At 39.2% G+C, this 15614-nt stretch overlaps 1 protein-coding gene across 13 annotated transcripts in view; it reads left to right on the forward strand.

Moving 5' to 3' along the window:
- UNC80 (unc-80 homolog, NALCN channel complex subunit) overlaps positions 1-15614 on the forward strand; it is a 230098-nt gene that overhangs the window by 174349 nt on the left and 40135 nt on the right. For all 13 annotated transcript variants that reach the window (XM_045481069.1, XM_045481072.1, XM_045481063.1 and 10 more), the window contains 6 exons: positions 477-615; positions 1264-1360; positions 5253-5423; positions 9008-9100; positions 11657-11692; positions 12054-12272. In XM_045481069.1, the coding sequence (XP_045337025.1) occupies positions 477-615; positions 1264-1360; positions 5253-5423; positions 9008-9100; positions 11657-11692; positions 12054-12272 (755 nt within the window). The remainder of the gene's footprint in view (positions 1-476; positions 616-1263; positions 1361-5252; positions 5424-9007; positions 9101-11656; positions 11693-12053; positions 12273-15614) is intronic.

Raw genomic sequence — 15614 nt, forward strand, 5'->3', positions numbered from 1 at the left:
TCAAAACCATTTTGAATAGATTTGAGATGGCAGATATCTCCATTTTGGAATTATATTATCAAACAAGACCTGTAAAATGCCCAGAGTTGTGAAAATTACATCTGTTTCCCCAAACGTATTTGAAGTGTTCAACTAATGTGTTATGGAAAGTTCCTTTGGGAATGCAGAGTCCTTCCAACACAGACCAGAGGAAACATTTACATGAGTGATTCTGGAAGTTTACATACTGCTCTATTTTTAGGAGTTTCCACAAATATCTCTTTTGTACCAGATTAACATTTAATAGAATCCTTGAAAGTCAGGGATTCTACTCCAAAATCATATGGTAGCATTTTTGGATGCAGGATTGTGTGAGCTAAATACCAGATCAATGTAATTGCTGTCAGTGATAATGTTATTGAAATTTGAATTCCTGATCACACCATGTTAGTGCTGAGGTGGGGATCAATAAATTAAAATTGCCTTTCTTTATTCAGGATGTGGCCAATAATGGGCCCAGCAAAGGTGTGTCAGCTCAGTGCCTGTTTGACCTGCTGCAGTCCCTGGAGGGCGAGACCACTGACATATTAGACATCTTAGAGCTGGTCAAAGCTGAGAAGCCTCTTAAGTCGTTAGGTAAAAACAGAATTTACCCTGATCTTGTTTGTCTCTTTGTAATTTTTTTTTTAATAATTCCATATTGAATATTTTAACCTAAATCAAAACAGCAAAAATAAATGGAAAAGTGGTATAAATTGAATGAGTACATTTCCTTTCTCCTTTTTTCCCTAAATTTCTTGAAAATCCTAAAGAGTAAGGAATTCTCTACCATGAAAATTGTATTAAACTGATACCTCATACTGCCCTTTTGTAGTTCTCTGCTGTTTTCAGGAAATTAGGTTTTCCAGGCAATTCTAGGTGAGCAACTCTCTAAAATGGTCTTTATTATCAAGGAATGTATAGAACTAGAGGTAAATCAAAGAGAAAGGCTCCTTCTTACCTTACACATCTACATGCCCTTGATAGCTTCTAATAGGTAAGATTGTTTTTTTTTAAAAAACTGCCCCCCAAAAGGCACTTTTATTTATCATCTGATTCTTCAAAAGTAGGAAACAGAGTTTTCAGTCCATTTAGATGTAGAAATTAATAATGTTCACGGTTTAGGATTAAAGTCTGGCGAAGAAATGGTTACAAAATATAACAGGAATGTTGAGAGTGGGAATCTCTTCTTTATCCCTGGCAAAATGCACTTTGATTTTGTGCCTTAACCTTCTGTCCCCTCAGATTTCTGCTATGGAAATGAAGACCTGACCTTCTCTATAAGTGAGGCCATTAAGCTGTGTGTTACTGTGGTGGCATATGCTCCTGAGTCATTCCGAAGGTAATTGCAGCCCTTTGTTCTGTGCCTTGGGATAAGTAAACATGGCAAAGGAAATAAAATGGAATGAATACAAAAGTTATGCTTGCTCACATCATCCTCTGATATTCTGTAATGTATGTTTTCAAAAACTAAATTTAGGAAACTTGTCATTGCACAGGCTTTGGAAAATATAGTAAATCCTCATTAATTTAAAATTGCCTAAAATTTGGAATTTGTGCAGCAGCTAAAATGTTTAGTCTCATTTAGAAAATTTTGCCCCGATACGTGATATATGTTAATAGCAAACAAAATTCTAGAGCAGACATTTAAACTATTAAAGAAGATGCTTTTCAAGGAGCGGTAAGAACTCCTGTCATACAACGAACAAGAATATAAATCTTGCCTGTCATTTTGCCAAGTGTAAGGAATCCAAAGGATTCACATGGAAAATGTCATCCCAATTCATGGATGTTGGCTCTGGTCTGGTTTATGTACTAATATGCGAAATGAAAGCCAGTCCCATCTTGCTATTAAAATAGGTGTTTTAAAGGCAGAGACAAGAATTCAAATGAATCATGGATAGGCCCATTATGTAGTATAGATATTTAAAAATAATAGAGTTACATTCCTTTAAATATTCCTTGATGCTGGCTTAATCAAACCTCTGGCCCTCCTCCCCAGTGATATTGATATTAGGTAATCTGTCCCTCAACTTCTCAAGCTACTTTGATCTTTTCTTGTAATACCTAACTCATAAACAAAGTCCCACGTTATTTGCTATCATATTTTGGGTATAAGGATTAAGCTTGACACAGGACCACCCTAAAAACTCACAGTATGGAGGAAAGAAGTCCTACTGTGTTGGCAACTCTTCGAGAAAGAAGGAAAGAACTGGGTTGATTTTGGCAGTGTATCTTTATCAATTTACCCCTTAGATTGGTCTTCCCTGTGCCCTAGAACAGGATGAGTAAAGGGGCAAAAAGGAAACAGGATTCATACTAATTGAACTCTTTCTACATGAAGAATGAATAAGAAACATCCCCCTCCTAAGATTCCCAGGTTTTTGTGTTAATCAATGCGGATTAAACATTACGCCTGTGGTCAACTAGAAATGTGGCTGTAGCCCTCAAAAGAGCAAATCTGCAGTCAATAATGATGGTCCTGCTCCCAGTTTCCTTGGGCTTCTCCTATAATATCACAGCTCCATGAAAGCCTTGAGAAAGGATTGAAACCCTACATTAACTCCAAGTCCACTGTATTCCTGGGTGTAAAAATACTCCCTATTTCTATTTTCCGTTCCAAGTGTGTCTGAGTACTTTGTTAACAGGGTGTATCAGAGGCTCTGCAGTGAGATGAAGTGATAACATCAAGACACTGCAATAATAAAATGCATAAATATTCTCTAATATTAAAAGGCCACAGGCGCCTGAGTGGCTCAATTGGTTGAATATCTTATGCTCACTATCCTATACCACAAATCATCTTTGCCTATTTCTGAACCCTATTCCAATGAAATATGATAAATACTTTTTAATGCCCGACTTTTGTTATTCACTACTGTTTCATGAGATTTACCGATATAATTGTGTATAACCATAGTTTGTTCTTCATTCGTCGGTAATATTTCATTTAGTGTCTACGCCACAATTGATTTCTTATTGACCGACATTTGTGTGATATCTAATTTGAAGCTATTACAAATAGTGCTGCAGTGAACATTTTTGCATGTGTCTTTGTGAGCACACATATCTGTATGTTGGTAGAAATGCTACGCTAGGTCATAGAATATGTGTATGTTTTGCTTTAGGAGATACTACCAGTTTTCCAAAGTGGTTGTATCAATTTCCATTCCCACCAGTGGTGTATAAACGTTCTAGTACTCTCATGCCTCATTAGCACTTGATATCAGTCTTCATTTTAGCCATTTTGTTGGGTTGTAGTGAGATCTCATTGTGGTTTTAATTTCTATTTCCCTCTTGCAAACTGAAAGGTTTGGAAGTTTTCCAGATGTTTATTGGAATTTGGATATCTACTTTTGCAAAGTACCTCTTGAAGTCTTCTACCCATTTTTAAATGAGACTATCAGTATTTTTTAATTTGATATGTAGAATTTGTCTAAAGAGTCTGATGTGAGTACTTTTTAGCTTATATGGACTGATGTGCTGGTAAACATTTAACAACCAGTTCCCTGGGGGAAGAGAGTCCCTGACACATAGCATTGCTAGTTTGCCAACATGTAGCAATTGCTGAGTACAAGATGGCAGCATGACATTGACCTTGGGGTTGGAAACAGAAGCATATGTAGGCTTCCTTGACCTGGTACATGCCTACTCCAGCACACCACTGGTTATGTGTATTTCAAATCACATCTCTTACTCTTTGACTTATAGTTTTACTTACCTAACATCATCTTTCAATGAACAGAGTTCTTCATTTTAATGTTGTCCAATGTACCACTCTTTTCCTTATTGCTTAGGGCTTTCTGTATCCTCTGAAGAAATCTTGGCTAACTCAAGATTATGAATATGTCCCTTTATATTATCTGCCAGATGCCTTATTTGTTTTATCTTCATATTCAGATTGATAATCTACATTAATTTAGGGTATGGTGTAAAGTAAGGGTCAAGATTTCTTTTTTCCATATAAATACTAATAGACAATAGATCAAGCTCCATTTATGGAAAAGACTAGCATTTCCATTGCATTGCAATGTCATCCTTGTTATAAATCAAGTATTTGTGGATTTGTTTCAGACGCATTATTCTGGCCCATATGTCTATTTGTCTTTCCTGTGTTGTGGGGCCATGGAGCACAATGGCCAACAAAAAAAATTTTTTTTTGTTTTATTGCAAGAAAGAATTCTTGAGACATTGTATGGTGCAAATTAGTGGGTTTATTTAAGTAGCACAGGGGCAGGATCTGTGGGCAGAAAGCTGTGCTTTTTGCTGTATGCAGGTGGTTGTTATAGGCTTAGTGCTCGGGGGGGGGGGGAAGGGACATGCAGGGAGTATTAGATCATAAATGTCTTCTTCGAACTTCTCATAAAACTACTTTTGCAAGATTTCTCTGGTGCTTACCATTTAGTTCAACACTAACTGTTGATGAAGCACACAGGCAGTCATGAAACCCTTTAAGACTGTAGCGACCACCGTGTATTTGATCCTTAACGGAACTATGCAGGCTATAGGTCAGCCTTCCGGACTAAAGGTGAGCATTTTTTGCTTCCATCCCTCATCACTCGTACCGATATTACACAGTCTTAGCTATTACAGCTTTATAATAAGTTTGATTGGTGTTTGTTCTTACTTTTACCTTCAATGTTTCTATGTACTTATGTTTAACATGGGTTTCTTATTAGCAAAATACATTTGAGATTTTTTATTATTCACTCTAGTAAGCAGCTATTTTCAGACCTGCATCACAGTGGCTATTTCCACAGACTCTTTCTCGAAAACTGCTTAAACTCTAAGAAGCCAGCCTCCCAGGGAAGGGCTTTATCTTGGGTAAAATTTGTTTCAGGTAAAAAAAATCACTCTCAGCAAATCCCTGGGTGGAAGCTTTATTGATCATTGTGATGCCTGTTTCTCTAAATAGGGTGCATAGCTCCACCAATTATTCTATTGTTCTTTCAGCGAGTTATTTATATGCTATCTTTCCCCTCCCCACTGGGTCATATTCTCCCTAAAGGCAAGCAGACGTTCATCACCTTTTACTAGAAGCTCAATTAATTAATTAATTAATGTTGATCAAACTTCCAGCTGCTCTACTTACTCTTGACTTGGGTGGGGTGGGAAGGGCGCCTAGAATCAGTCATCACTCTCGAGGCTTTTCATTCCTCCACGTGCCTAAATATGCCACAGCCAATAACAGTAGAATGTAACATGTGACTTGGTTGCCTTTCTGTTGATTAAAGTCTCCAGATGCTGATGGTCTTGGAAGCTCTGGTCCCCTGTTACCTACAAAAGCTAAAGAGGCAGACGTCACAAGTGGAGACGGTGCCTGCTGCCCGAGAAGAGATCGCGGCCACGGCTGCTCTCGCGACATCCCTGCAGGCCCTCTTGTACAGTGTAGAGGTCCTCACCAGGTAACCCGTCGCAGAGATGTCCATGACCTTACAATGTGTATATCTACCAAAAAGATGAAGAAAAAAATGCGGTGACTAAAAATCTCTAATAACCCTATCTTTATTGATAGACACTTGCCTAAATTCAGCCTTATGTGGCTTAAAACTGCAAACATTCCCTAAATTGTTTGGATAAATAGTGCTACTCCGAATAATTAATAATAATAATAATACTAGGGGCACCTGGGTGGCTCAGTCAGTTAAGCGTCTGACTCCGACTCAAGTCATGATCTCGCGGTTCGTATTTGGGTTTGAGCCCCACGTCAGGCTCTGTGCTCCAGAGCCTGGATCCTGCTTTAGATTCTGTGTCTCCCTCTCTCTCTGCCTCTCCCCCGCTCACGCTCTGTCTCTGTCTCTCTCTCTCTCTCAAAAATAAATAAACATTAAAAAAATAAAAAAAATAATAACAATAATAATAGTAATAATAATAGTAATAGTAATAATACCATGAACATATTTGCATGGAGCTTGCTGAACTTCCGTGGCAGTTTTGACCCAGTAGTGAACAGATCTTTTTGTAAAAGGGCCAATATAGTGAAGATGAAAATGTGATATGTATTTTTATTAGCTTTTATATTATTTTATGAGACATGAAATGTCTGCAAGTCCAACGAAGCCTTCTTTTATTATTTTACTGTTTGTAAAGAGCTGTGGTTTTTGTACTGTCGTTTCAGACACCATAAAACAAACATAAACGACAGAATTTTATTCTCCTCCTAGAAAGAACAGGTTCTCTGTGAGGCAAGGCTCAGTGGTGCTGGGATAACAGGCTGAGGGATTTGGGAATGGAAAGGTACATTGCCACCAGAGTTCAACCCTAAATAAAGGACGAAGAAGTGAGTCCTGTCGCATGAGTCTTGGGTGCAGAAGCAGATGGCATTGAGAAGCTGGGTAGGGATGGAAGGGATGGGGGCGGACAGAGTGAGAAGAACTGGAAGAGGTGGAGATAGGAAGTTCTGCAGATGAATGGCTTTCTTTGTCTGTTCCCACATACAATTAGCCAGAAAGAGATATTGTTCCCTAGAGTGGAGGTGGGGAAGCCTTCTTCCTACGTCGGTGTCTTTGCCCCTCCATCATTTGGCCACATCCTTAGCCTAAACTCTGTCCGTGATTTACTCCCACCAAGAGGCACCAACTTCCTCAGCCCCATCTTGCCCTGTTGATGAAAAGCCTAGCTGAAATCCCTCAGTCCAGGAAGGACTTTACTAACATGCACGAGCAAGTGAGAGAGGGAGGGAGATTGTGATTCATTAAGTCAATATATGTTTAGCTTCTAATCACGAGCTGCATTGCCAACCTAGGCAAGCAGAGTGTAGCCCAAAAGCCTTTGGCAGACTGCCAGTGCTGAAGAGCCCATGTGCACCTGGCAGACAAGATGGGAAGCAGTGGAACGGGGCTCCGTGCCAAACTGCCTCTTCCAATGGGACGCAGTCCCAGTGCTTTGATGATCGTTTCATGAAAGTCCTAGGAGGAAGAACATCCTAAGGAGAACTATCAGACTTACATTCTTCCTTCTGCACCTATCTGGTTACATCACGAGCCCCTTCCTGCAATTAGAGGAGAGAAGAGCAATCCGTTTTTTCAAATGCCGCTTTTATTTCTCCTCATATTGTGCAATATTGGTACTTCCCTCCTTTCTATAGAAGAGAAGTTAATAGGTCAATTAACTTATCCAAAATTGACTTACCCAAAATTCCACCAAGAGTTATGGATGGAGCATTGGCATTTAAAATTCTGTGGCTCCAGGGGCCCTGGGGTGGTTCCGTCATTTGAGCATCTGACTCTTGGTTTCAGCTCAGGTCATGATCTTATAGTAGTTGGATTGAGCTCCATGTCAGGCCCTGCACTGTCAGTAGAGCCTGCTTGGGATCCTCTCTCTCTCTCCCTCTCTCCTTCTCTCTCTCTCTCCCTCTGCTCCTCCCCCACTCATGCTATCTCTTTCTCTCTCTCTAAGATAAATAAACTTTAAAACATAAAAAAGTAATAAAATAAAATTCTGTGATTCGAAATATTCCAGCGTATTTAATATTCTTTTAGTGGAGAGGAGAACTAGCCTCCTCGGTCAGCTGTGATTATTCACAATAAAATCAGCTTTGCTGTTTATACAAAAAGAAGATAAGAAGAACCCCATTTCATTTCCACGCTCCTAATTTCCTTACTCATGAAAAATAATTAATAGTTATAAAGGGAGTAATACACAAGTAAGTATATTATAATGGTATTAATGTTAATTTTCTAGTGTTATCTAATATGTTACCACAAATATAGGGGCATAAAACAAAACATTCATTATCTCATATTTCCATAGGCCAGAAGTCTGGGCAGGCTTAGCTGGTTTCTCTGCTCAGGGTCTCACAAAGCCAAAATCAAGATGGCAATCATGCTGGGCTCTTATCGGAAAGTTCTGGGGGAAAATCCTTATCTAAGCTTGTTTAGGTTTCGGGCAGAATCCAACACCATGCAGTTTTAGGTCTGAGGTCCTCTTTCCTTTTTGTCAGCCAGGGGCCACTCAGAAGGTACCTGCCTTCCTTCTCACATGGCTCCTTCTATCTTCCAGTCAGCAATGGTGCCCTGAGCTCTTCTCATGCTTCAAGTCTATCTGTTCCTAGCAAGGGAAAACTCTGCTTTTTAAGGGCTGGTGCCATGAGATTAGGCCTACCCAGATAATTTCCCTTTTGCAGTATAACATATTGTAATCACTGAGGTAACACCAGGAGGAGTATAGGTCTCGGGGCCATCTTTAAATTCTGCCTACCACAACAATGGCACAGGAAGACAAAGTCTAGTGTGACTGTGAAAAGCTTACTTTCCAGCCACACCCAGCATACAGAAAATGAGCATTATGAAAGCAAGCCTTAAAGAGTTCGTGCAAGCTTTGAAAAGCTGCGTCATCCTTTCCATGTCTCAGATGCTGATAGAGAGGCAAAGATTACCTAGTATTTAAAGGAAACCCTGCAGGTATAAAATGAGATGATTCAAATCTACTTCTGAGTGTCTAAATTACCTACTTATAACATACTAATTTACTCACTTCTTTGGGTAGTCTTAGGTATAATTTTGACTAGAAGGATTCTTTCATTCTTTGATTGTTTTCAGAAAAAATAAGGTGGTTATATTGATTACAACATGGGTAGCCAAAATGGTGTATATGCCTTTACCATTTACGTATTGTCTAAAATCATTAACTTCCTGATACCTGTCAAGTTGAAAAATGAGCTCTTAACTCTCACTGAATCCTACAGACTTAGAAGTCTGAGTTCATAAATGTCTGGTTTGAAGTGTCATAGTTTATTACTCAAAACCAAGAAGTAGAAGAACTTAAATCATGGTATGTTAATACACCCCTGGGAACCAATGTTCCCTTTAAAGTGACTCTCAGAACAGAGACAGCAAGAGTGTGACAGAAAAGCCCAACTAGACAGTCTCTTTTGAAGACTCTGCAAGTGATTTAAAACTTAAGTGAGTTTCCATAACTTGAGGACTTTGTAAATGTTTCTACTTCTCTTGCTGTTGTTTTGTTGTGGCCATTACTGTCCCTGTTGCAGGCCCATGACAGCCCCACAGATGAGCAGGTGTGACCAAGGTCATAAAGGAACCACCACAGCCAATCACACCATGTCGTCCGGGGTGAACACCAGGTAATTCACTCGCCTTATTCATCTATGGCCCCTCCGTTTCATACAACCTGAGTCTCAGCTGTTGGGAATGAAAGGAATCTTGAAAATAGTCAATAATGAGTGTGAAACTCTCCAAGGAAAAGAAAAGAAGGTGAGAGTTTAGAGTTACAAGGCTTCTTTTGAAAGCATTGAAGAGAAATCCAAGCCACCTTCATCAACTGGCATTTGTGGTGTTTTGTTTGCATGAACGTGAAAGATGTTCTGTGCCTCCTGGGTGGTCTTTGAACTATTCCAGTGTTGTTTCATTTGCCTCCAAGAAAAAGCCAAATGAAACAATAATAATCAGGGGGTGGTTTCTCATTCCCAGGGCAGTTATATAGGGTCAACTTTCTTTCATCTGGACAGATTTTCCATGTACATTTCATCCAAATTTTGCATTAGATCCTTAAATGATGCTTTCATGGTCATTGACTTAATCTCCCTCCCTGTTTTGGTGTAACTCAGACACTGGCTAGACTAGTTAATACTTAAGCTGTTCATTCTGTCTGTGTTAACCTCTAAACACTCTAACACACATATACACACGCACAGGTTTAATTAGCTTCTTCCCCCAAGGAAAATTTAAGATAGGGAAAGCCCCAAATCAGTTAGAGAAAAAGTTCTCATCTCCCAGTATGGAGTAGCTAGTTAGTAGGGAGATCTTAAGGAGAAGCTAAGTAATTTTCCCTCTGAAACACAGTTTTAAGTATGTATTATTCCTTATGTAAAGTTAATTCCCTGTTCATCAGGGAATAATTAAATAAATAAATAAACAAATAGATAAAATAAAATAAAATAAAATAAAATAAAATAAAATAAAAATAAAGCAGGGGCGCCCGGGTGATATAGTCGGTTAAGCATCCAGCTTCGGCTTAGGTCATCATCTCATGGTTTGTGGGTTTGAGCCCTAAGTTGGACTCTGCTGACAGCTCAGAGCCTGGAGCCTGCTTCAGATTCTGTATCTCCCTTTCTCTCTCTCCCTTCCCTGCTCATGTTCTGTCTCTCTCTGTCTCTCAAAAATAAATGTTTAAAAATTTTTTTTAAATAATAAAAAATTAATAAATACCAAACCCAACTGTAAATTACTCGAGTGATGGTTAACTCATGCCTCAATTTCCTATAGTAAGAAAAAATAAATAGGGGCACCTGGGTGGCTCAGTCGGCTGAGCATCCAACTTCAGCTCAGGTCATTATCTCATGGCTCATGATTTCGAGCCCCGTGTTGGGCTCTGTGCTGACAGCTCAGAGCCTGGAGCCTGCTTCAGATTGTGTGTGTCTCTCTCCCTCTGCCCCTCCCCCACTTGTGCCATGTCTCTTCTCTCAAAAATAAATAAACATTAAAAAATTAAAAGAAAAAGAAAAGAAAAAATAAATATATTGTTAAGTGACATTCAGGAGCTAGGTTTAACTACCAGATGAAGGGTACATGGGAAAAGAGAGCTTCTAAAGTCCTGTTATTAATCAATCATAAAGCAATAAGTCTCCAGAACTAAAAAGAAGTCAGCCATATTTCTTCTTCTGATCACTTGAAACAAAATACATCATGTTAAACTGTAACGTAGATTCACGTTACTTTCAAAAATTTTCAAAAGTCCCCTCATTTGGTTGTATTCCGTGACTTCGTATATGTTTATCTTTCTACAAATTATATACTAATGGGACAGCTTTCATAGCAGCTATAATTGCATGTGTGGTAGCCAAATGAAAGATAAAGATTTTGTAGTTTAGGATTAGTATATGTGCATTTGTGAACTTATCAAAATGTGTAGCTTTGGGGTGCCTGAGTTGGTTAAGCATCCAACTCATTTTTTTTGGCTTTTATTTTCTTTTCTATAATTTTTTAAATATAATTTATTGTCAAATTGGCTAAAATACAGTGCGTAAAGTGTCCTCTTGGTTTTTGGGGTAGATTCTCATGGTTCATCGCTTACAAACAACACCCAGTGTTCATCCCAACAAGTGCACTCCTCGATGCCCATCACCCATTTTCCCCTCTCCCCCACCCTCCCGTCCACCCTCAGTTTGTTCTCTGTATTTAAGATCCTCTTGTGGTTTGCCTCCTTCCCTCTCTGTTTGTAGCTATTTTTTTCCCTTCCCTTCCCTCATGGATCTTCTCAAGATCCACATATGAGTAAAATCATATGTTATCTGTCTTTCTCTGACTAACTTATTTCTCTCAGCATAATACCTTCTAGTTCCATCCCCGTTGCTGCAAATGGTAGGATTTCATTCTTTCTCATTGCCCAGTAGTATTCCATTGTATGTATAAACCACATTGATTCCAGCTGAAGTCATGATCTCATGTGTTTGTGAGATTGAACCCTGCATGGGGCTCTCTGCTGACAGCTCAGTGCCTGCTTGGGATTCTCTCTCTCCCTCCCTCTGCCCCTCCCCCACTTGCTCTCTCTCTTTCTCAAAATAAATACATTTTTTAAGATGTGTAGCTTCAGGGGCTTTTCATGAGAAATAGTCCTTAAGAAGCCCCACCATAACCCTGTTCTTGCCCATAGTAAAGCAGACTGTTTTTCTGATCTCCAGGTACCAGGAACAAGGAGCCAAACTGCACTTTATCAGGTACAGAAAGACAAGCCCTGATTTCATACTAATTCTGACATCTTGTGATGATTGCCTTTTGAGCTGGGTTATGGTTCCATTAGATTTCATTTAATTAGTGCATGACATACTATCTCTGGGTAAATCCTCACAAAGTGGCTCAGGTAAAGCTACTGCATTCGGAGATGGCAATCTCTTCCAGGTTGATAAACATTCTTTACCCTTCAGATGAGGTTCTCCTAGGCCCTGGCCTACTGCTTCATTAATGTGTATGAACATAATATAAGGAATCTTAGATTTTGCTTCAGTGTGATACCCTTCTCTCAGTGTTGCCACACATATACCTTTTCAGACCCCCAGGTAACTTTTTATAATTCCCCAGGGAAAACCTTCACTTACTTGAGGAAGGGCAAGGCCTTCCCAGGGAGGAACTGGATGAACGAATTGCTCGGGAGGAGTTTAGAAGACCTCGGGAGTCCCTGCTGAATATTTGTACCGAATTTTACAAGCACTGTGGGCCAAGGCTGAAGATCTTGCAAAACCTGGCTGGGGAGCCACGGGTTACTGCCCTGGAGTTGCTGGATGTGAAGTCACACATGAGGTATTGTCCTTGCTTTCCCTGGCCCTGAGTGTGGACACCACTTGGGATGTGTGTTTGGGGGTCTGGGTGCCGGGGGAGGGAGTCCCTTGGGTTAAGAACTTGGGGTCCTCAAAATGATTTGTTTCCTGTGTCTTGGATGCATATAGTACAGCGCCATCCAGGAAAATGTATATTAAGTCTATCAAAAAGGATCTCAGGATAGACAGGGGGAGAATGCTCTTGAAGACAGAAAAGTGTTATCCTTATATTTGCTCCTCAATAAAAGAGAGTAAAAGGGAAATTTCATCATCTAAATTATTAGAAAAGTATCTTTTGTCCAAGTACCATTTACTGCCCAGGTTCTAATTTTTCACCAGAATCCAGAGTCTATCATTTTGCATGGAAAAAAAAAATGCACTCCACTGCTTCTGCCCAAGGACTTGTTCTGTTCCTACACTAGCTGGAGACTCAGTAATTGGCCCTGCACGGAAGTGAGCAGTTTTAACTCAGAACCACACTTTGCTTAGATCCCTCTTACACAAATTGTGCTTGATGGCCTTCCAATGTTTCAAAAAGTGTCCTGGTGGAAATTCCAGTCTGGACGAGGCCAGTCATCATTTAAAAATTTTTAGTGATGAGACTTTCAAATATGGCTTTTATGATCTTGAGGTATAATCCTTCTATCCGTACTTTCTTAAGGGTTTTTATCAAGAAAGGATGCTGTATTTTGTCAAATGCCTTCTCTGTATCTATTGAGAGGATCATGTGGTTCTTGTCCTTTCTTTTATTGATGTGATGAATCACATTGATTGTTTTGTGTGTATTGAACCAGTCCTGCATCCCAGGTATAAATCCCACTTGATCGTGGTGAACAATTTTTTAAATGTATTGTTGGATCCGGTTGGCTGATACCTTGTTGAGGATTTTCACATCCATGTTCATCAGGGAAATTGGTCTATAGTTCTCGTTTTTAGTGGGGTCTTTGTCTGGTTTTGGAATCAGGGTAATGCTGGCTTCATAGAAAGACTTTGGAAGTTTTCCTTCCATTTCTATTTTTTGGAACAGTTTCAAGAGAATAGGTGTTAACTCTTCTTTAATGTTCGGTAGAATTCTCCTTGAAAGGGATCTAGCCCTGGACTCTTGTTTTGGGGGAGATTTTTTTTAATGTTTTTGTTTATTTTTGACACAGAGACAGAGCATGAGCAGGGGAGGGGCAGAGAGAGAGGGAGACACAGAATCCGAAGCAGGGTCCAGGTATGCTGTCAGCACAGAGCCTGACATGGGGCTCAAACTCACGGAGTGTGAGATCATGACCTGAGCTGAAGTCGGATGCTTAACCCAGGCACCCCTATTTTTGGGGAGATTTTTTATTATGAATTTGATTTCTTTACTGGTTTTGAGTCTGTTAAGAATTTCTATTCTTCCTGTTTCAGTTTTGATAGTTTATATGTGTCTAGGAATTTGTCCATTTCTTCCAGATTGCCTATTTTATGGCATATAATTGTTCATAATATTCTCTTATTATTGTTTTTATTTCTACTTTGTTTGTTGTGATCTCTCCTCTTTCATTCTTGGTTTTATTTATTTGGGTCCTTTCCTTTTTCTTTTTGATCAAACTGGCTAGTGGTTTATCAATTTTGTTAATTCTTTCAAAGAACAAGCTTCTGGTTTCATTGATAGGTTCTACTGTTTTTTTGGTTTTGATACCATTGATTTCTGCTCTAATCTTTATTATTTCCTGTATTCTGCTGGTTTGTGGTTTTATTTGCTTTCTTTTTCCAGCTCTTTAAGGTGTAAGGTTAGGTTGTGGATCTGAGACCTTTCTTCATCCTTAATGGGGAAAAACTGATAGATTTCCCCCTAAGATCTGGAACAAGCCAGGGATGTCCACTCTCACCACTGTTATTCAACATAGTATTGGAAGTCTTAGCCTCAACAATCAGACAACACAAAGAAATAAAAGGCATCCAAATCATCCAGGAGGACATCAAACTTTCACTCTTTGCAGATGACATGATACTCTATATGGAAAACCCAAAAGATTGCTCCAAAAAACTGCTAGAACTGATCCATGAATTCAGCAAAGTGGCAGAATATAAAATCAATGCACAGAAGTTGGTTGCATTCCTATACACCAACAATGAAGCAACAAAAAGAAATCAAGGAATCGATCCCATTTACAATTGCACCAAAACCCATAAAATGCCTAGGAATAAATCTAACCAAAGAGGTGAAAAATCTACACACTGAAAACTACAGAAAGCTTATGAAACAAATTGAAGAAGACACAAAAAAGTGGAAAAATATTCCATGCTTCTGGATAGAAAGAACAAATATTGTTAAAATGTCGATACTACCCAAAGCAATCTACATATTCAATGCAATCCCTATCAAAATAACACAGCATTCTTCACAGAGCTAGAATAAATCCTATAATTTGTATGAAACATTACAAGATCCCAAATAGCCAAAGCAATCTTGAAAAAGAAAACCAAAGCATGAGGCATCACAATCCTGGACTTCAAGCTGTATTACAAAGCTGTAATCATCAAGACAATATGGTACTGGGACAAGAACAGACACTCAGATCAATGGAACAGAATAGAGAACCGCAGAAATGGATCCACAAACGTATGGCCAACTAATCTTTGACAAAGTAGGAAAGAATATTCAATGGAATGAAGACAGTCTCTTCAGCAAGTGGTGCTGGGAAAACTGGACAGCCACATGCAGAAACATGAACCTGGACCACTTTCTTACACCATACACAAAAATAAACTCAAAATGGATGAAAGACCTCAATGTAAGATAGGAAGCCATCAAAATCCTCGAGGAGGAAGCAGGCAAAAACCTCTTTGACCTTGGCCACAGCAACTTCTTACTCAACACATCTCCAGAGGAATGGGAAACAGAAGCAAAAATGAACTATTAGGACCTCATCAAAATAAAAAGCTTCTGCATAGTGAAGGAAACAATCAGCAACACTAAAAGGCAACCGACAGAATGGGAGAAGATATTTGCAAATGACATATCAGATAAAGGATTAGTATCTAAAATCTATAAAGAACTTATCAAACTCAACACTAAATAATCCAGTGAAGAAATGGGCAAAAGACATGAATAGACACTTCTCCAAAGAAGACATCCAGATGGCCAACCGACACATGAAAAAAATGCTCAACATCACTTATCATCTGGAAAATACAAATTAAAACCACAATGAGATATGACCTCACGCCTGTCAGAATGGCTAATATTAACAACTAGGCAATGACAGATGTTGGTGAGGATGTGGAGAAAGAGGATCTCTTTTGCACTGCTGGTGGGAATGCAAACTGGTGCAGCTACTTTGGAAAACAGTTT

This window comes from Leopardus geoffroyi, chromosome C1, assembly GCF_018350155.1.
Source record: "Leopardus geoffroyi isolate Oge1 chromosome C1, O.geoffroyi_Oge1_pat1.0, whole genome shotgun sequence".
Classification (NCBI taxonomy): domain Eukaryota; kingdom Metazoa; phylum Chordata; class Mammalia; order Carnivora; family Felidae; genus Leopardus; species Leopardus geoffroyi.